Here is a 23434-nt window from a genome sequence, read left to right on the forward strand (position 1 = left end):
TGACTGTATTTTACAACAGGTACTCTATGTTAGTGTGGTAATGCATGCATATCATACATACATGCATAATTTATAAATTAATAAGTATGTATTTATTGGGGTGTATACTCAAATAATTTACTAATGTGAGGATGCAGTAAAAAATTGTGGAGATTATTGCTTTAAACCCCTATGCAAAACTGCCTTTCATGTCTTTTTCCCATCTTCAACAAGAAGCCCCATTCACTGTATATGACCATGTTACCTTTTACATGCAATAGTAGTTCTAACTGAGTTAAATAAAAACTGCTATTTCACAGGTTCTTTCCATGTCATTCTTGGTATTTTCAGAAATTCACAAAGGTTTTTGGGCCATTTAGTGCTTTGTAATAGTGGAAGGAACACAGGCCTTACTCCAGAGAGACCTATGTTCAAATATCAACTTTGACCTTACTGACCATATGGCCTCAGACAAGTACTTAATTTCTCAGAGCCTCAGTTTACTCATCTGTAAAATAGAGGTAATATTTACCTGGCAGACTACTGTGAAGTTTAGCAATATCATAGGAAATAACTTAGCATTGGGCCTAGCATACAGTAGATAGTTTTAAAAGGACATCAAATCATAGTAATGGCAGCAGTACTTATTTACTGTCAACAACCTCTGTGGCCCAATAGTCCTCTAAAATCAGGTCACATTTGGCAAAGTTTGGCCTATATTATTCTTAATTCAACCAGGACACATATTTGAGCATAAACAAAAACTATTTGCTGAAATAAATAGGGTCACTGTATATGGATGGCTGTGTGGGTTGGGGTATGCCATGGACTGTAAGGGCAATGGCTCCTCCTAGCATTGTGTAGAGCGATAGCCCTGGAAATGTGCTGGGGAAAAACACAGAAGTATGGCAGCTGCAACAGAACCAAAAGAGACGAATGCTGCTGCCTGCGTTTGCATTGGTTGGTACGTTGAATGCCTGTCTACTTGTTTGATGCTCTCCACAGATCTGTACTCCCGATTTGGTGGTGTTCCTGGCTTGCGCCAATCAGAGGCTCAAAGAAAGATTACTGAAGCGTGCAGAGCAACAGGGGCGCCCTGATGACAATCTGAAAGCCACCCAGAGGAGACTAATGAACTTCAAACAGAATGCTGCTCCACTGGTTAAATACTTCCAAGAAAGAGGGCTCATCATGACCGTAAGTTAGCTATAGTTTTATATCTCTAGTACAAGAGTGATCTTTCAGATCTCTCATTAGCCTTTTTCTCGGTTAGAAATCTTTACATTAAAAAAGTGCTTTTCTTGGGTGCAGATTCAACGAAAAAACTGATAATTTTGACCTGATTTGCCTTTATTAAGCCATCATGATTTTTAAAAAATACTTTCATTTTAGTTTGATTTTACAAAAGATAATTTTTAACCTTGGCTAGAATTCCGTAGCTCCCAAATTAAAAAAAAAAAAAAAAGAGGATTTTGAAATAATTATTTGTATAATTTTAAGCAATACTTGCCCAGTTTCTCAACTCTTCTGTCTTTGGAAATCTAATAAAATTGATAAACTTAAAAACACAGTTGACGTAGTGCTATATTAGACTTAAATTGCTAAGTTAGGCTTTATCATACTGTACCACATAAAGAAATGAGAGTCTGATGGCATAAAAAAGTTTTCCTAAGGGTTTGACTTGTCATGAAGAAGTGATATTGTCTCAGAATCGAAGGTGTTGATCTTTCCTCTTGACACAATGCAAATATTAGTATTTTCATAAATATTTCATTTGTTTTGTGGTTAATAATACTCAATGTGTCAATGAAGGATGAGGCTGAATCATTAGTTAATATAATTATTAGCATATAGGAAGTGAGAGGTAAAAATTCAGCTAAATTTATGATCCCTACAAACATCATTGACTAAAACACAGGCAATAAAGCGGAACATAGGCCACCTGAAGACAGCATTTTACAAAGGACACCAAAACTGGGACAACTCCATGACTGTCAGATGGAGGCAGACCTCAGCAGATCTCTCCCCTCAGTCCTTTTCACCAGACCGGAGTTTCTTGTCAAATGGGTTACAAGCTTCCGTAGAGAATCTGATAAAAATGACCATGCTTATCCCAATAAAATACACGTTTTTCACAAATTTTAGGTAAATCTACTGAAGCCCACCCACAGAGCTCCTATGACCTAACAATCACTGCGTTAACAATCTCTTAGACTAAGATGCCCTTAGATCTGAAAGAGAATGTCACGACATTTGAATGGTAATCTCTTTGCAGTCTTTTTTAGCACTATAAAGAAGTATTTATTAGAATTTGCTCTTTGAGTCAAAGTTGTCATGTCAGACAACTGTAAATCTGCTCTGAAAATTATTCACAATGCCACAGTTCATTTTATGGTATAAAGAGATATTGATTAACGGGAAAGCTTCCAGAAAAATCAGGGTGCCTGTTTCTGTGGCTGTTTTGTGTTGGGATTACTGCTTGTTTCTCTTGCAAATTACCAATGCTGACTCCTCATTGTGTCTTAAAAATAAATAAATTTACCCAACAGACCAAACCTCCAACGAGAAGGTGCAGAGCCAGAGTTTTAATTGATGTTTGCAAGGCTTAAAGGTGTTACTGGAGCATCTCTGCTTACTCCCTGCTTGTCACGTTCATCATCACAAGCAGAGCAGATTTCCCCAATGAATGCAGAGTGGGGATTGTTAATTTACTAATATTTTGCATGGAAGTGAAACGCTGTTGCCTCTAATTGAGGGAGTCGGTAACAATGTGGATGACAGTGTGTCACCTCACTGCTAAAACCAAATGAGCTTTAAGATAAACGCTTCTAATTATCTGGAGAAGACTTGCCTTGGAAAGTCACCTTTTGAAAAGTGGTGAGCACAAACACAGGCTAAGCTCTGGGGAATATAATTTGAAAATTTAGTCTGACAAAGGAGCAAGTGTTGCATCCTGAAACCACATGTCCTCCTTCAAAACCTGGATCATTGTTCACTCTTACAATTAAAATATGTTTGGTAGTATTTCTGCTTGTAAAGATGAGTTAAATAATACAAATCATTATCCTTATTAATCACAAGCATTTAAAGATTTTAATAAAAATCTGAGGGTTAATAGATCAAACACAGATATTTCCTTTTCTCTGTAGTTTTTTTCTTTTGCTTCTTCTTAAGGACCACAGAGCTCACTCACATCCTCCTTCAGTCCAGTTGAGAAATGTCATCTTGATGCTCCTCTTCTCTAGGGCTTTGGAATCTGAAATCTCTCACTTGGAATTTCAGCTCCACTGCCATTTAATAAATTCATGATGCCCTATAACTTGATCTTCATCCATAATTGGAGATATAGTTACTTGCCGGGTAATGTTGTTACACGGGTGAGATGAGAGAACGCATGTAACATGGCAGACGGTGGCAATTCAGAGGACGTGTTTAAAATGCACCAGGGAGCCACATTGTCTGGTTCAGAGTCCAGCTTCACCACCTGCACCTGTGTGACCTTCTGCAGCTCACTTAGCTTTTCTGTGACTCAGATGCCTGACCTGTAAAATGTGTGTAATCGTTGATCCTACCTCACGGTAATTGTGAGGAGTAAATGGATATTAAGTACTTACAACAATGCCTGGAATGCTGTGCAATTTAAATAATTAATATTTACTTTATAATTTTTTTTTTCTTCCTCTCTTCTTCTCCCTCTAAGGCCCATCTTTTGGAACCCATACTTACCAGTAACAGTTCTGTGCTCTTTGAGGGTACTCTGTTGCTTTTTCTCCCTTAGATTATTGAAGGAATCCAAAGTGAAGAAGTTAGGTTTTAAAAACTTCATGCCACATTCATTTTTTCCTTTAAACGTGTCTATTAATCAGTTATAAAATTGTGCCAGTCTTTTCCTTAACTTCTAATCATCCATGTCATTAAGGCATATAGTGACTGAATAATGTAGTTGAATTTCAACAGATGTCACCACATTGTTTTTTCTTTTTTACTTCATCATTCTCTATCTGTTGATAAATTTGACTAAAGAAAAAAACTAGGGTTTGTTTGTTTGCTATAAAAGAACTAGTTTGACTGAAGAGAAAACCTAGTCAAAATAGCTAGGGAAAACATGCTATTGCTTGAATACTGTATCTTGTTTACATGGTTCCCATCACATGGGCCACTTCATCTTTACTTTTTTATTGTACTTGTCTACATAGAGCCATCTGTGTAGGTATGAATTAAATGAGATGAAGTCACAAGACTACTCTATTAGGGACTTCATAGAATCTTTTCAAACAAGCTTATATGGTGTTTTTTTAACTTACCATTAAGGTTGAATGTCATTGCTCATCACGTCTTTTACAGCTTGATGCTTCTAGTTAATGATTAGGATGCTGTGGGTTCCCAAAGTGTGTCAGAAGTTTTCTTCAAAGTTTGTTTGAGTGATACTGAGACTAGGAAAGCTGCTTATTGAGTCTTACTGAGTAAGCTGTGTCTTATAACATTTTGGAGCACTTGGACTTGATGAAACTATGTAACTCGAACAATAATTTCTCTTTTATAGATTTTTTTAAAGCCTCGATAGTATATTTGTTTTGTGATAATTTTTAGTTTTAAAGCTGTGGAAAAAAAAAACCCACTAGCTTTTTTTTTTTTTTTATCGTCTTCACTAAGTTTGAACCCCTTTTTGAAGAAATAGCATTAGTTAAGACAGGTCAAGACTTTGTGAATTTAATAACTCTTTAAAATATATATATGTAGCTTTGTTTATTTTTTTTAAGAAAGGATGTTTTTAAATGCCTAAAAATAATATGGTAAGATGTAATATTTATGGTATTTTCCAAAATGCATTGTGCCATTGGATATTCTAGTAAGTCGGAATAACATGCATGCAACTTGCCAGGGAAATGGTTGCACAAACGTGTACATTGAACAAACTCTACTTAAGATGGGTGGTAATCAGTGAAAGTCCATATTTAGCTTTAGGTGTGAAGTAAGCAAATAGTTGTTTTTCTTCTGAACTTTTTATAGGAGGAAGCAAGATAAGCTTAATGAAATGAAGCTTAACTTAAATGAAAAGTAAGCTTTAGTCATAGGATGTTTGAGAGGTCTACTAGGGAATACCCAGATTTACTGACTGGATTGCTTCAGCCAGGAAAGGCATAGCCTGAAAAATATTAATATCAGGATTATTTCTTGTTCACCAACACCAATTTTCTTGGGAAATTTGGTGAGGGACTAATTATAAACCACCTTGACATATAACAAGGGCACATAGACCAGTGATTTCCTAATGCTTAATGGAGCAGAAAAATTTTTTTTTTAATTGGGCTAAGATGAAGTTGGCTTTTTTCCCTAAAACTGACTTTAATTTTTAGAGCAGTTTGAGGTTCACAGCAAATTGAGAGGGAGCTATAGAGATTGCCCATATATACTCCCTGCCCCCATATACGAGTATGCACAACCTCCCCCATTAAAAACATCCCCCACCAGAGTGGTGCATCTGTTACAATTGATGAACCTACATATCATAATTACCCCAAATCCATAGTTTACGTTAGGGTTCAGGTTCACTCTTGCTGTTATACTTCCTATGGGTTTGGAGGAATGTATAACATGTATCCATCATTATAATATCATACAGAATATTTTCACTGCCCTAAAAAATCCTCTGTGCTCCACCTCTTCCTGCCTTTCCACCTCCCCCCACCCCCCTACATTGACCCTGACAACCACTGACCTTTTTACTGTCTCCATAGCTTTGCTTTCTCCAGAATGTCATGGAATTATACTCTTACAGTATGTAGCCTTTTCAGATTGGCTTCTTTCACTTAGTCATATGCATTTAAGTTTCCTCCATGTCATTTCATAGCTTGATAGCTCATTTCTTTTTAGTGCTGAATAATATTCCATTGTCTGTTTGTACTACAGTTTATTCATTCACCTGCTGAAGGACATCTCAGTTGCTTCCAAGTTTTGGTGATTATGATAAAGCTATAATACTATTAATATCCACCCATGTGCAGGTTATTGTGTGGACATAAGTTTTCAGTTCATTTGGATACATACCAAGGAGCACGATTGCTGGATGGTAACATAAGTGCATGTTTAGTTTTATAAGAAACCACCAAACTGACTTCCAAAGTGACTGCACCATTTTGCATTCCCACCAGCAATGAAAGAGAGTTCCTGTTGCTCCGCGTCTTTGGCAGCATTTGGTGTTGCCAGTGTTCTCTGAGTTTTGGCCATTCTAATAGGTGTGTAGTGGTATCTCATTGTTGTTTTAATTGTCATTTCCCTAGTTGGCTTTTTTGATTTTACTGAGGGGAAGGGAAAAAAAAATCTATAATTGCCATTGTTTAAAAAGGAATACTTTTAGCACAAAAAAAATTAGGAATAACATAACTCAATAAAGTCTCTAAATGAATCTTTTTGGCTTTAAGAAAAACACCCAATATTTGCCTTATTTTTCTCATTTTTCAGAAAAATGAGCACTTCCTCACAAACTGGCATCAGTGCTGGGGAACCCCTGGCATAGAAAACACATCCTTCTCAAACCCACACTATTATTGAGTCATCAGACATTGTCCCTGAGCTCCAAATAAGTCATTTACACTACATTTGCTTAATTTGCCCTGTATGACTTCCTTCAAGTTTGAGAATACACCTATTATATATTTCAAATTTACCACCAAAACTATGTAATTCCCGTCTACCAGATACTCATAGCCAAAGGGAAAACAAACAAGAATGGTGAAAGGTAATTTAGAACTGCTGAATAGTAATTTGTTAATTAACTTCAAGTCTCATGCAAATCAACACTAACATTTAAAATGCAAGTACACTTATCCCTAAACTCCCAGTGGGCCGCCATTGGTTCCTTATTCCCATCTCCACCAGCATCTCTGCTCAGGGAAGAGGAAAAGAAACCTAAACTGCATAAACCCTCAGGGGATTCCACAACTCACCTGAGACACAACTCAAGAAAGGCAATGAAAACACTTGATAACAGTTTACTCAAACAAACCCATTCTCGTAAAATTATGAGGAGGAAAATTCTGTTACTGCTTCTCAATACGTAACAGGTTGATGAACTTGTAATATGTAACAGTGAAGCTGTATTTCCCGTAAGTACCAGCACTACTTACATCCTATTTAAACATCCATTGTCATGTAACCAAAAGCCCCCACTAATCCTGACTTGGTGGAATTAGTAATCAAGACAGAGAATCGTCAAGGAGGAGTTTTAAAAGGTTAATAAATAGGAAAGGCTGTGGATATACTCTGGAAGATATTTACTTGGGTGACGATGGTGTATATGTAAGCCTGGATATATGGCCCTCTGGATTGTTTTTCGGTTGCCCAAAGTATTTTATATTAAGTAGACAGTACCTTTTGGCATCAAACCTGAGACTGATAAAACCTCCATGTGGAGAGCCGAGAAGTCACATGAGAAAACCCATTTTTGACTCGAATAAAGAGCAGCTTATAAGAAATTGCATTGTCTGGGCAATAAGCATTTACCAAATTCTACTGTGGAGCTGGCAAGAGAGCTCTGCCCTAGAAAAAGTACTGTTGCTTACTTTAGGAGGGTAACCTCTCTATGGATTAGTCAGTGGTGCTCATTTAATTTCCCTATTAACATAGATCGCTGTAATCCTGGTTTAAAAATAGCCAGAATTAAATTGAAAAATGAATCCGATTACTCTCATAAACTGTCATTATTGTGGCCTTTAAACGCTAAAATACTATGATGCCAGTTTCATTCTCTGATCTTTTGTATAGAAAGAAAAATAAAAGCTCTGAAATTATAAAGCCATTTGCTCACAAAGTGGCAACCCACCTATCACAAAGTAAGATCCACAGTTCTGGGGCAGATTATACTAGATCCTAAACAGCATCAAAACAACAGGGAGAATAAGCAGATACTGTATTTATAGGTTATTCTGATATTCTGTCTGTCTTGGTAACGAGCAAGCACCCTGACTCACAGCTTTGCCATACCCAAAGCTCGCTCAGGTTCAGTCCTGTTCATTCTCCACGGGCAGAGAGCAAATCAAATGACTCAGCGAATAAAACTCCTTTCAAAGTGGGAAATTGATGCTGATTACATGGCGACCCGATGGCCAAGGCCAGATGGTAAGAGTTCTCCGACAACGATGGCACTACTCCCATTGTGATGTTTCATTCAGGTGTTTACAGGAAAAATTAGGAGGAACTTAAAGAATGAGCATGATTTCTTCCCCAAAAGGAGGCAAAATATGTTCCTGTTGGCTTTATTATTCCATGTACCCTTGAAATAGAATCCAAAAAGCCCCATGAACAACTTTTTCATTATCTTAAGTATCAAGTAGGGTCCTCACATGATAACCATGAAATAAATGTTATGGATAAAATTGACATATTCAAGTGAATGCATTTGGAAGATTCACATTTAAAAAATGCCAATTCCAAGAACTGTATTGACAAGTCTATCTAAGAATACGTTAGTTGAGGCCTGTACTATTTCTGTGAGACTGGCTTTCACGACAGCTTGTCTTTACTTGTAATTTTTTTAAAGAAATAAAACAGGTTAGTAGATAGTTGGCAGCTGAATGTCATGTCATGCTGACAGCTTTCTATCAACTCTGGTTTCAACTGTACAGTTTCTGACAGGAAAATGTACACACACACACACACACACACACACACACACACATATTTTTCAGCTGATCACTTCTCCAGGAGATGCTCTGTGATCAGAATAATTTTGACAATGGTGTCAACGAACATTCCACACTTTTAGAATTAGGTCTTAGTTTACTTTAATATGTTGTACTGAAACTTATCAGGAACATGAGTAAGAAAATAATATTTTTGGTAAAGTTCTTGGGCTAAAATGTTTTTCATGTTTAATACCAAATTAATTGAAATTCATCGATATCTTTAAAGAGAGGTGGCACTATAGTTAAATTAAGTGACAGAAAAAGAAGACGACAAAGAAAAGAAAAAGGACAGGCACGTAAGGCTTGCCAGTCAGGAAAATAACAAGAAAATATTATGAATAGATGGTGTCTTAAAAAACAGTAGCTAACAGATTCTGAGTGTTAATAAGTGCTTGATTCTATTCAAAGTGCTTCACATATGGCGGGTCGTTAATCCTCACATCTCCCCAAGGCTGGTATTATCATTCTCTCCATTCTGTAAATGAGGAAAGGAAAGCACATGAAAGTGCACCTTGCCCAGGATCCCGAACGAGAGGAGTGTAGCTTCAGCCCAGACCCGGGACGCTGACCCCAGAGGCGTCACTTGTGGTTGCTATGATGTCCCTTCATTAAAACATGACACTTCCACACTGTGGATCTTAAAGAGAAAGTTCATTACTGCTTTCTCCGGGTACTTGTTGTTTGATAAGCACCTCTATTCAGCTGTAATCTCTTCATATCTGTTTCTCAAGAAAGAATAAGTGAGAAAATTAATTCTGTTAGTATATTACACTGAGAGGTTTTTAAAAATAATTTTAGTAGGTAACAGGTGTAAAATAATTAAAATAATTCCTACAGTTGATTAACCTGAGCACATTATTACAAGAAGGAAATTTTACCACAAATGGCAATTCTTGGGCCTTGTCTTTTTGGCTAGCTATCACCTTCTTACCTTGCTCAGCTCTACAAGTCAAATGTAAAGCCACAGCTGCAGCTCGGCTACAGGCAAAGCCCTGTACTTTGAGTCCTTGGAGTCTTACTGTTCCTCTTTCCGATTACGACAGTCCTTGTATAGCCGTCCATTCAGTTTTATCGAGGGCCTATTGCATGCCGGACAATAACACTTCCCCATGTAGGGGACCACGTCAGGACTGTAGGGAGCAGAAGGATAATGTGGGACCAGGTCTGCCTTTGTAGCGTTTGTGTGTGGTCACTGGCATAAACACACATGACACGAATACAACACAGCACAGGAAGGGGGAAGTGCCACACACAGAGGTATAATCGGCCCGGAAGAGTCAGGAGCAGGGCAGTGACCTCCTCCTGGAACGATTGGGGAAGACGTTCCTGGAAACGCTGGACCTTGAGGAGCAGGTGAGAGCTGGAACTCAGAAAGGGGGAGGAAGGGCATTATACACAGACACAAGACATGGAGGGTGTATGACTGAGTCGTGAGAATTAGAAAGGAGGGGCACAGCTGTGCTGGACTCAAACTGGGGAAGGCACAGAAGTGCTAAGCGAAGGAGGAAGCGTTGTTGTGTGGGCAGCGGCAAGCTTTAAAGGCTCTGAGCAAAGGAATGACAGAATTAGAAATATTAAGCGGTAGCTGTGTGCAAAACACTGAATGGAGGAAGTGGCTGGAAAGGACTGGCTCAGGGCCTAAACTGGGATGATAACTGTGTGACACAAGGTTTTACTTCTCCATGGGGCATCAGCTACAACCATCTGGAAATGACTGCAAACATGGGAGCAACTGAAAAGGAGCTCTGAGGAGAAACTGCCCTCATAAATCACCTCCGTAGGAGATGTAACATAAGTTTTACCAATTTAGCCATGTTGATTTCCCATTTGGATAACATTCATGGCAGAGTTGAAAGGAAAGGAGATCGGGAAGGAAGAGTGATGTGTTAAGGACTGTGGTTAGTTAGCTAAAGCACTCTAAAGTAACATTAAAATCTAAGTAAAGAGATAGTGGTCAATGGAATCATCAATTCTTTTTTCCACAAATAATGATTTCACAATAACTCCTCAAGTGAGTAAGTTAATGACTTAAGTAAAAAATTATAAATATATGTGGAACCATTTATGTTCATGGCAGGCAGACCTATATACCTTATGGCCATGAGGACATAGCTCAATTAAGGAACAGCATGGTCATCGGTTATCAAAAAGAAAAGATTTCTATCTATCCGGGATGTGTTTGACTACAGTCAGAATAGGTGAAGAGCTGTGGCTTAAACAGACACATCTATTTGACTTGTGTCAAAATAAGTACAGAGGTGGGTGAACCAGAGCTGGTCCAGTGACTTAATGGTGTCATCAGGGACCCATGGCACCTTCTATCTTTATGTTCCACCCTCTTTAATGTGTTTCCTCACAGTAACAAAATGGCTGTTGCTGCTCCAGTCATCAGATCCACAGTCTAAATAGGACAAATGGGTTAGGGCAAAAGGCTGGGCAGCCACATCTGTTACCCATTATTAGGAAGAGCTTTTCCATAAACCCCCTCTCCCATCCTCATTGAGTAGCACTTAGATCTCATCAGTCAAAACCGGGTTATACGTTTTCCCCTGCCTTCAAAAGACACTGGGAGATGAAGTATTTAGCTTCTCAGCCTCTAATGTAGAAGAAAGCAATGGAAAAGGGAGTTACAATAAATGTGGAGAAGACCACCCTACAATAACCACTACAAGGTTTAAAAAAAACAAAAAACAGTTTTCTCTGTTTAAAAAGATCTGGGAAATACATTTGCTAGTAATTCTATCAAAAATAGAAAGTAAGAAAGCAAGTATCTCTGCTTAATAATAATAGCTACTTTTCAGGAAGCACTTTCAAGTCAGTATTCCAGGATCTTTATTCACTTTATATCTAATTCTCACAACTGTCTTTAAACTTTAGTGAAGGAAAGAGGCTTAGAGAGGTTCAAGAATATACCACAAATGCCAGAACCCAAAAAAGAGAGAACTGAGGTTTGAAATAGGTTCTCTCTCCTAGAGTCCATTTAGTTAGTAACAAGGGATTGAGCCGGGCTTTTATCCAAGCAAAGAGTTAACTCCCGCCACTCAAAACAGTCAGAAAAGATATGGATAATGCCATATTGTGAACTGCTGATGTTGACTGAGAAATCTAATCCTAGCAGAAATCAAGAAGAACTCACATACTATATCCAGTGTTAATGCCAGCTGCTTTACAAACTTTATCTCTTTTTAATAACTCAACCCACTAAGGTAGGCAGTGTTCAAATTATTTAGTGCCTTCTATGTGCCAGGTGTCTTACCTAAATTATCTCACTTCAGGTAAGGACAAGAGTTTGCTTCCTTTGTCGGATAAATCCTAAACTGCCAACCTGTCGCTTGTCTCACGCGTTCCATGTCTCACACCAACATTTCTCTTTCTTCTCTGGTCTGCTCACCGCATGCTGTTGTCTCGTCTGCTATGACTGGCTCCCCTCATCTGTCATCCTGCCTCTCGCCCAGCCAGCCTCTGAAAGGCTCCTACCCAGGCACAGCCCCAAGGATGGTGCCTCCATCTTAGTTAACCCTGACCTAGCAGGTGGGACACAGACAGATAACGCAGGGACGTCCCTGCTCTGAAGGAGCTCATGTAGACAAGGGAGGAGAAGAGACAAACAAATGACCTCAGTGTTATCTGACCATATTATGACAGAAGGATGTAGAGAGAGCTACAGGGTGGAGTAAATTGTGTCTGCCCTGGTAACTCTTGTGGGACTGAGTGAGCTCACAATACTCTGGGACAATCTACGAAGGTTATTCTGTACATTCAAAGAATTAACCAGGCATTTGAAATTACTGAGTAAGGAGTCACAGTCATTACCAAACTCAGGATTGGAACTGGGGATAAGTGGATAGGAAAAAACTGAATCGGGCTGAACAGCCAGGGAAGGAGTAAGGAAATTAAAGAAATTTTATTGTCACCATTCTGATTTCTTCTTAATTCCCTCCTCCCTAATTTAGGAATTTACTTAGCAGAGTATGAAATAACCTTAAAAATATACTCGTTCATCAATTTCTTTTTAGGCAATTGTTTCGAAATTTCTAGCTAACATGGGGTACTCAAATATTAATGAAGACTTTGATTTCTGGCTTTCAGATCTCCTAGCTGAATTTAAAAAAGATGTGTATGGAAAAGAAGCCTGATGTGTGTGAGTTGCAGAATGCCCTTGGCTGCTCTCTTCAGTAACCCTTTAGCAGGAACTGCAACCAAATCAGTACCAGATACATAGAGAGCACTTAAGAGTATTTGTTGGATCAATGCATAAATTAATGAGTTGGACTGAATGAATTAGTTCTAAGAATTTGAGAGTGAACAAGCCCTTCTTTAGACTTCATTTACTTGTGTTGGATAAGTACCTTTAAGGTAGTGTTTTAAACTCAGGCTTTCAAAAATTGGTGCTTTCCACTGTGGTCTGGCCTCTAACCATTCCAGTTCACAGGTTATTTGAAGGTGTCAGCAACCGTGAGAGATTTCTCAGAAAATACCAGAGTGTTACTTCAAACAATTTCTACCACTGCTGTCAAATTCAGGATCCCAAAAAAGAGAAACAATGGATTTATTTATTTATTTATTTATTGGTAAAGCCTCTTTTTCCTTACCTGAAAATTTAATCTGAAGGTATTGAGATTGTTATGCAAGTGAGATATGATTTTTCTTCTATCCTGAAACCTCTGCTTAAAAATCTGAATACAGACATTACCACCATCACTTGATATTTACTTGATAATGTTTATTTTTAGTTTTTCTACCAAAACTTTAGAATTCATATATTCATGAGAACCTAGTTTTGACAGAAGTCCAAAAAGATACGATTCCTTACAATTTGAATTCAGCAGTCATTTCTAACTAAACCCTGTCTCTGAAGATTTTAAAACTCCTCTGGCGAAATTCTCTCAGCTCTATTAGCAAAGTTGTACGACTGCATCTTACTTCTGGTTGCCTATTCATTTCATCAATTCAATCTGAATTCCTAAAACACTGAAATTTGGTATTAATGATATCAATTCATTAATTTCCTAGACTTGCATGGGTAGGCAATTCCCTAATGGCACTGCTCTTCTCCACCACGTTCTGTGAAATGATCGCTGTGCTTTAAAATTGGAAGAGAAAAGAAGAAACATACTAGAAACTTCTATTGGCTCAGATTATCTTCTGTTACTTGCAGTTGCTCACAGTCTGCATTCTCTTCAGCTAGGACCAGTTGCCCAGACTTCTCCCTCTCCCCGAGCCCTGATCAATCCCACCATTCTGCCTTGACCTGGTGGGGCTGTCGTACTTGAGATGGCTTCCTCTGGGAAACCACCCCAATGGGGAGAGATGTCCCGTCTATGCGCTTCCTTAACATCCCTTTTTGATCCCTATCATGGCAGTTCTTACACCATTTTATAATTCTACTTTTTTATGATTCCAGTATCTTTCTACCATAGTTCTGTCTTTATAATTCCACTATCTACTTTCTTCTTCGTAATTTTACTGTTGTCTTCAGTATTTTATTTCCAGCACCTGCCTTGGAGCCCATAAATTCACCTTCAATATATATTTACTAAATAAATACACCAGGGGTTGTTAGTTATATGATGACCCTCATTAAATACACACACACGCACACACACACACACACACACACACACACACACACACAGGATGCCAAAAAAAATGTATACACATTTTAAGAAAGGAAAACTATATTAAAATTGTAATACTCAATATATACTGATAACAAAAGATGAATACAAGTCACATTTGAGCAATGTTGACCAAAGTGTCCACTTTTAGCACTGCCGTATATATACTCATGTGTATACACATTTTAAGAGATGTTATCTATACTCAAGCAGTAGTTCACCATAATCAGAAGTATCTGGATGCTGATGGTAATCACTTTGAGCACCTTTTATAATTGCACAAGTCAAACATGACTTGTATTCATCTTTTGTTATCAATATATATTGAGTATTACAATTAATACAGGTTTTTTTTTCTTTTTAAAAAATGTGTATAAATTTTTTTGGCATCCTCTGTATATATATTTAACAGGAAGGAAAAACAAAGCCAGAAAAGATTTTTCAGCTTGAAAACCTTTTCTCACGTCTTCTCTGAAATTAATCCCAGATAACACCTTTTAATAATTCTAGTCTTACTAACAATTGTCACCCCAATAAATTTAAAAAAAAATAATTCGAGTCTTTACATTGTTGTAAACATGCTTTGTTTTTCTTTTAAGTGTTAAGCCTCTTGATTCAAAATTTAAGTCTTAAATTGCACATCAGATTATGATATCTTTGTTCCAGAATGTCATCAGGCAAATTAGAATTCTTCCATTAATGCAAATTTGAGAATGAATGTCTTATCTCACTGAAGCAAAAGTTAAATGAGGGAAACTATTTTGACTGATCTTTTTACCACTATATCCCAAACTCTTAGAATACTGTCTAGCACATAGGACGTACCCAGAAAATATTTATTGAACAAAATGGAGATTTAAATCAACACCCTCATCACATTCTGGATTTGGAGACATAAAGAAAAGACTCTAGAAAAAAAATGAATGTGCCAGACAATTGAATCATTTATCACAGGAGAAAAACAGGGCCAGTGATGAAAAACTCAGAGGTCAGAGGCAAACTGATCATGGTTCCAGGCCATTAACCAGCTCTCGACCTTGCGCGAGTTACTGAACCTCTCAGCGCCTCAGTTATGACATCTGAAAACAGAACCTTATAATCTCTATCTCCTAGGTAAGTTGTAAAAACTGAGTGAAAAAAATGGTAATTAAAGCATTCAACACAGAGCCCAGCACAAAGACAGTTCTAATCAGACATGGCTATTGTCATTGTCACTATTTTGATGGCATTGCCCCTGTCCTAGCCAGAAGTATTATTAGTGCTATAGCAACCACCTGTGCTGGGCTGCTTTCTCCTCCTAATTCTTTTATTATATTGCATTTCTGACAGGAGAGAAATTTCTATATTCCAGTGACATTTCTTAAGCCTCAGGAAGGTGGCTGCTGCAGCTCCTATGAAATGATGAACTGAGAAAGCAGAACACAGCTTAACAGTCTGAAAGAAACAAGCGTTGCCAAACCCGTCACCAGCTATAAAAGCCTTTCAGAATCTATTTTAAAGACTCTTGGTGTTGATTTCGCTCTCTTCTCTTTTCTTCCTCCAATTTTGCTTTCATTCTCTTTTTTGATTTCCCCCTTTTCTCTCTTCCTAAGGATGCTCTCAGTAGATAACCAGGAACATTGGGTAGGGCTGCCAGTTTCATACATTTGTTCATGCCTATGTCATTCAAAAACCCTGCTCAATCTCTAATATATTCAGAGGAACCCTGTGCTGGGGAAACGCTGCAAGGGACTCTATGATAAATACAACATTAAGTAAAACATAGTGTCTTGTGGTGGACCGAAGCTGGCTTTGAAGTCACAAAGACCAAGGTTTGAATCGTGGCAAGTTTCTTTACCTCTCTAAACTGGAGTACCCTCATCTGTAAAAAGGGGATGGACTTAAATGACTTGCAAGATTAAGGATTAGAAATAATTTGAAGAAAGCCCTCATATCATATGGGTGGTTGAATAAATGAGATCTGTAATTATTAGTGTAGTCTATAGTCCCTGCTCCAAAACACCTAGAAAGGTGTCTAATCAAATTATGTGCTAAATAATAATAATGTATAATAGCTTGTATTTGTTGAGTGATTCACTGCTCTGAACAATACCATGCAAATATGTTTTAGAAAGATGACATGTGCTTACTGGTAACTTCTCCTCTAGCGCATGCTCGATCACATCTAAGGTATATCCATTCAAAGTGATGGTTCCATGGGAAAGCTGAAATCCAGTTCTGAAACCTACTCATTATATTTCAAAATGACTAAATCAGGAAACACCACCAAGAGCTACTTATTTTAAGGGAGACATTTTTCAGAAGAAATGTCAACCACAAATCTGTTTCGGCAGATGCATGTGATGTTATTTTCTGTCATTTTACTTCTCAACATTGGCAAATGGAGCTGCCTGAAGGATGAGCAGCTTTCAAGTTCCTATCTAGAGGAGGAGAAATAGAGTCCTGTTTACTTCTGTTTTTAATTATTTTTATGTAAAAATTATATGCTTTCACTTTAAAACAAGTAGTATTTATGGAGAGGTTGTGTGTGTGTGCACGCGCACTCACCAATGCATGGGTGAGTGTTGGGGGTAAAGAATACAGATGATTATAAGGACAAAATAAAAATTATCCATAATTCTGCAACCCAGAAATAACTAGTGTTAACATTTTAGGTCTTTTCTATGTAGTGTTTTTCTATGATATTATGACATATTGTACTCTGCCTTAAATTTTTTTTAGCTTAAAATTATATCACATGCACGTTTGCATGATATCGGCTGGGTAACTCATTTAGCCTTTCGAAGCCTCAACAGTAATGACATAGTGTTTCCACTTCACAGAACTGACGTGAAGCTCAAATTAGAAAAAAATGTGAGAGTGCTCTGTAAGTCACAGAGCACACAAATGAAATTATTATTTATTCGGATCCACACAACTTGAGGAGTCCAAAGGTCCATATTTATTAGGCATCTACAGAGCAGATCACTGTCGGGATCCAGAAAAGACAGCGCTTTACACCAGAGATTCTACAGTCTGGTCCCAGAGATGAAGTTAAAACATGAAAACATTTGAAAAAAGCAGAAGGTTAAGCTCTCCTATTGATGCAAATAGAACTTTGCCTTAATTATTTAAGAAGAGATTTCATAACTTGAATTCTTTCTATCCTTGGCTCTTTTGATTTTAAAATGAGTCATGCTTTAGGGAATTGTTTTCTTCTTACCTGAGACATAATTATAAATTTACACACAATAATGTAATTAGCCAGTTAAAGAGTACATTTCCAGCACCTCTCAAAAAAGAAAAAAGAAATAAAAAGAAATAAAAAGCCTATTTTTATAAACTCAGATCACTTATAACTATTGGTTTAAATTAAAACTAGTATTTTTATGGAGAAAAAAAATCCCCTGGACTCAAAAAAAGTAAAAGAAACAAAGGGAGAATTTTAAAATGAGAAAGCTACTTAAGATTCTGTTAATGTATGTTATAGAAAAAATTGAAACAATTTCTTTTGGCCACGTCATATACAGAGTATTTGTGCATAATTATCATGTTATTATGGAAAATTCATATGTTTTGTTACATCTGGAGGGTGGAATTATGAATGATTTTTACGTTTTTTTCTTCTTTTCTATAAGTTTTTCTACTACAACATATTCTGCTGATAATCTTAAAAAAATGAATAAAAATTATTAAAAATTTGTATCACTCGAAGATCAAAAATAGCAATAAGTCAGGCAGTTTCAATAAATACAAAGTGGGAGAATTCAGCTCAAATAAACAAAGCACAGCAATGTGATAACTATAGGAAACCAATGAAATGTTTTTTTCATAAGGGAAACACACATACTAAGCTTACTTGAACTCTTTGTAAAACTTCTCCCTAGGTAATTCACTCGCTTTACTTCACTTTATTTATTTGGTTCAGGGTATGTCATATAACTGTCAAATTCAGTGGCAGGGGGTTTTTGTTTTCTGTTTTTTTTGTTTTCCCATTCAATGACGTCTACTGGGAATTAATGCTATCAAAAGTCATCCAAAGCTAAATAACCTGGCCAGTGCCAGGACTTGAATTAACAAACCAAGCAATGGCTCTTGGGTGAGCTGAGGCTCAGGGAGAAATGTATAATGGGACCAAGTAGAGAGTTTAGCAAGATTGAGAAGAAAATGCAAGAAGCGCCTGGGGAAAAGGTCAAACAAAGCAGTTAACACAAAGGAGAAAGACATGGATTTTCTTAAGGCTCAGCTTAGAGGAAAGCACTAGGTTATTTGTCCATTTATTAATTCAGTAAGTATGTATTGTTGTTAATGAATAGATTGTAATTTAATAGCATTGCCGCAAGACAGAGTTTGGGTAAAAGCAACATCTTAAGGCAGATAGAGCAAGAAGAGGCAAGGAGAGGAAGAGAAAGTGGTCAAAGATATGGGAGAAAAGGAGAGAGGAGCCAGTTGTCCAGAGTTGCTTCTGTGAGAAGTCAAGCAAGGTAAGGACTGGAAAAAGCCTGTCTATTTAAACAACTGGAAGGTAGTTTGTGAATTTTATCACCCATTGCTCGTTTGGTAGATTGACAGAGAAACCAGATTGGAGTAGCCTAGACAGAGGACTAAGTGGGAGGTGAGAAAATGGACCTGGTTAGGCAGCTGTTGGAAACTCAAAACATTTGACTGTGAAGGATAAAGAAGAAAACTAAAGCAGTAGTTAGAAGGGAAAATGGAGTTGGGCTGTTGGTGTGTAGGTTTGCTTTGGTTTTATATCACATTATTTTTGTCTTAGGGAAGGGAGACTCGTGTGTGTGTGTGTGTGTGTGTGTGTGTGTGTGTTTTAATGCTGGGAGAAGGGACACAATTGAAAAGAAGAGACTCATACTGCTATGAATAGCAGCCTCATCTAAAAGTCTAGGATAGGTCAAAACCAACAACTTAACTAATTTCAACAAATACGTGTTAAGTCTTTATAAGCTACAAATCAAAAACGAAAAGCATGAATCCCTTGCCTTTTAGAAGTTAGAGTTGGATAGAAACTTGCTCATGGGAAGGGTATCCAAGGAAAAAGACAGAAGGCCACATACTTAATATCTGTCACCATAAAGTCCAGAAGAAAATTACCAGGAGAATAAGAAAGACCACAGCAAGCCCACAAGCCGCTACAAACGCTTCCTTCCAACACATGCCTTCCAGTTCACCCTCCCGAGCTTCGCACCTCTTGCTTCAATTGCCCTTTCTCTTCCATTCTCCCTTTCACATCCTGTCCTGTGTCCCTCATTATTTCTCCTTTTACTCCTGACTCTTGCAGCCTCTATCAATCTTCTTGGTTTCTGAATTCCGTTACTCTTTGACACTTGTGTCAAACATTTTGGCTCTTAACTGTTATTCCCTGGGAGGCAGTGTGGTCTGAGGGGAAGGAACACCACCTTTGGTTTCAAAGTGACTTGGGTCAAATCCGTCTTCTATCACTTTCTCCCTATAGGATCTGATCAAGTCCTGTAACTAAAGTCTCCATCTCTAGACTGGGGAGATAAATCTACCTCTGAAAGCTGCTATGAAGAGTAAATGAAATAATGTGTATAAAACAATAGAAACAGTTGGGGCTCGCGACACAGACTATGTGTGTTAGAGTCCAGGTTCTCCTCTCGCATCTCGGGCAGGTTCCTTAACCTATCTGTGTCTCAGATTCCTCCTCTATAAAAAGGAATTCCTAACTGGTACCTACCTGATAGAGTTGTTGAGAAGAATGGGGCAATATAGATAAAGGGCGTAAAACAGCACTATGCATATAGTAAGTACTATGTAAATGTTTGTTGGCAGTTATATTTTCTTTACTGCCATGTTTTATGAGAGTGAAAAACTAGTTTGTCTAAAATGTGTGCTACTCACCCTTTAGCAACATTAGCAATATTCCTAGTTTTCAGATAATTTCACTTTAGTGAGCACAGTGTTTTAATTTTTAAAAACTTCTTTTGCATTGTTTGGATTTTTCTTTTCATTATGTGCTTTTTTTAAATGGCCTACATTCTGTATGCTTCCCCAATTGTAGTTCAATATTTAAATATTTTAAAACTGCTCCACGTTCTGGATCCAATTCTAATTTGTGTGAGGGGGAAAGGGGTTCCCCGCTCAACAAGCAACGCTTCGACCCCAGCGGGGTGTCCTACGGTTCAATTCAAGTCTGACACAGTCCCCCTGAAGATGATATCAGATCGCTCTGCTTAAGGCTCAGCCCCACCAGAATGCCCATTCACCCGCAATTCAGAAGCTAGTCACAAGCCCAGGTGCTTCTGACCCATTGGCTGTCCATTGGAGGTTCCACCAAACCTTGCCTTGGGTTTGATTAATCTCCTAAAGGGGCTCACAGAACTTAGAGAAACAGTTTATTTACTAGATTACTGATTTATTATTGAAGGATAATAATAAGTTATTCCATCAGGAAGAGCCTGATGGAAGAAATGCTAGGAGAAGGTATGCCCTCTCTCCCTGAATCTCCACATGTTCACCAAGCCAGAGGCTTTTGAAACCACTCTCCTTTACGTTTTTACGGAGACTTCATTAGATAACACGATTGATTAATTCATTAGTCATTGGTGATTAAACTCATTATCCAGCTGCTCTCTCCTCACAGGAGAGGTTCCATGATGGGACTGAAAATTTCAACCCTCTAATTACAGAGTTGGTTGTTCTCTAACCAGCTCCCATCCTGAGGTGGGGGGTCCAAAAATCGCCATTAACATAACAAAAGACATCTTTACCATTCTCATTACTTGGGAAATTCCAAGTGTTTTAGGAGCTTGGTTGGTTCCAGAAATGGGGACAAAGACCAGGTATGTATTTCTTATTATAAACTCAATACCACTGTCATTATCTTCCCAAGCATATAAAATGACTTAGAATGTCACTACTCACCAGTTACCGGAAAGACCACTATGGCATCAATTTGATCCCTCTTCTTAGCTTGTACCTCCTTGTCATATACATAAAAAACAAAGAATAATAAGTAATTAAAATAATAAAGCTATGATTATACAAATTCCATTTTATATCAGTCACCAACAGAAAACTTACTCTAAGCTTGATGTTAACAGCCAATGCACAAAAGAAGTAAAAATGATCAACAAAAACATTATAAAAACTTTTTACTTCACTAATCATCAGAAAGTCAAATAAAAAATAAGATTATTATTATATGAGTGACAAATTAAAAGAGATTCAAGTATAATATCCAATGTTGACTGGTAATATATATATTGTTGCCACCTTGAAAAGTAATTTGGCAATATGTATCCAGAGCCTCATGCATGCCTTTTTGATCCAATAATGTCACTCATAGAAAACTATCCTGATGAAATAACCATAGATAAAGTGTTTATGAATAAGAATAATCATCAAAGATGACCGTATTCACTTCCTTGGTGATCTCATCCACCCTCATAGCTATAAATTCTCTAAACACTGCTGACTCCAAAATTTATTTCTCCAAGTAGAACCTCTTCCTCAAACTGTGGACTCCAATATCCAACTGCCCACTTTGCATTTCCGTTTGGGTGTCTCATAAGCATCTCAGACTTAACATGTACAAACTGACCACCAGCTTCCTGGTCTCCCACCATGCACACACCCCCAACCCTGCTCTACTAGTCTTCTCCATTTCAGTTGCTGGCACCTTCTATAGCAGCTCAAGCCAAAAGCTGTGTAGTCTTGACTCCTCTCTAATCTCACACCCCACATCCAATTTCTCAGCAAATCCTATTAGCTCTTTCCTCCAAAATCCCACTGCTTCTCAGGACCTCCACCACTCCCACCCTAGTCCAGGCCACACCTGGATTATCACACTATCCTCCTAACTGGTCTCCTTGCTTCTAACCTTGCCCACCTGCAGACTAGCCACATAACAGCCCAAGGAAACATTTTTTGGGTTTTTTGGTCAGAATTTTATGTTTTTATTAAAACACACACAATTTGCACACAAGCTGTCTATTCATTTCCTTCACTGTGCAGCCTGGCATTGGGACTGGTGACTGAGGGCCAGATGGGCTGCTGTTTCCACAATGGCTTTGCGGTTTTTTTGTGGAGACGATGTGAGCAGTCTCAGCACAGTGAGGTTTGTTGCACATCAGCAGCACTTCAAGCTCTTTGACGTTGTGGACCAGGAACTTCTGAAAGCCACTGGGCAGCAGGTGCTTTGTTTTCTTGTTACTCCCATCACCAGTGTTGGGCATCAAAATCTGCCCTTGAATCTTCTGCACATCCTGTTGTCACTGCTTCTGGGTTTCTGCCAGTTGCACTTAATTTTGACATGTCGGTCTGACTGGTGCCAGATGAACTTCTTGGTCCCCTTTTGATGATCTTGAGCTTCACGAGTGGTCTGAGGGGCGCCATGATACGGAGTAGGGGATGGCTGCCACCTCCGTAGGCAACGCTGAGGAAGAGCCCAAGGAAACATTTTAAACAGCTAATATAATATGTTCAAATCCTTCAGCGGGTGTCAGGGTGTCTCATCTCAGAGTAAAAGCCAAATTCTTTACAACTTGGCCTGCCTGGTCCTGTGTTTCATGTTTGGAGTCTTGTTATCTTTCTGACCTCATGCCTCCTCCTTTTCCTTTCGCTTATTCCACTCCACTCACTGTCCTCCCCATTGTTTTCTGAATGTACCAGGCACACTTCCCCCAGAGGGCCTTGCTTTGGCTGCTCCCTGTGCCTGGAATGCTATTTCTTGTATCCGCATGGCTTGCTTCTTGCCCCATTTAAGGCTTGTCCAGGTGTTACCTTCTCATTGAGATCCTACTCGACCCACTTTGCAGCATCAAAATTGCAGCGTCCCCACACCCACACTCCCCATCCCCTTTACCTGCTTCATTTTTCTCCAGAGCATTTATTACCCTCTAGGATACCATTTCATTTTCTTCATTGTCTGCCTCTCGCCACTAGATACCCTGTTTCCCCGAAAATAAGACCTAGCGAGACAATCAGCTCTAATGCGTCTTTTGGAGCAAAAATTAATATAAGATCCAGTCTTATATATTACATTACATTACATTACATTACATTACATTATATTATATTATATTATATTATACCCGGTCTTATATTTTAGTAAAATAAAACCGGGTCTTATATTAATTTTTGCTCCAAAAGACGCATTAGAGCTGACTGTCCGACTAGGTCTTATTTTCAGGGAAACGC

The 23434-nt window shown here is 38.2% G+C and overlaps 1 protein-coding gene across 2 annotated transcripts in view; it reads left to right on the plus strand.

Annotated features, from left to right (window-relative positions):
* AK5 (adenylate kinase 5) overlaps nt 1-23434 on the plus strand; it is a 205153-nt gene that overhangs the window by 43538 nt on the left and 138181 nt on the right. For both annotated transcript variants that reach the window (XM_033115574.1, XM_033115573.1), the window contains exon 6: nt 985-1176. In XM_033115574.1, coding sequence (XP_032971465.1) covers nt 985-1176 — 192 coding nt within the window. The remainder of the gene's footprint in view (nt 1-984; nt 1177-23434) is intronic.

This window comes from Rhinolophus ferrumequinum, chromosome 9 (genome assembly GCF_004115265.2).
Source record: "Rhinolophus ferrumequinum isolate MPI-CBG mRhiFer1 chromosome 9, mRhiFer1_v1.p, whole genome shotgun sequence".
Taxonomy (NCBI): domain Eukaryota; kingdom Metazoa; phylum Chordata; class Mammalia; order Chiroptera; family Rhinolophidae; genus Rhinolophus; species Rhinolophus ferrumequinum.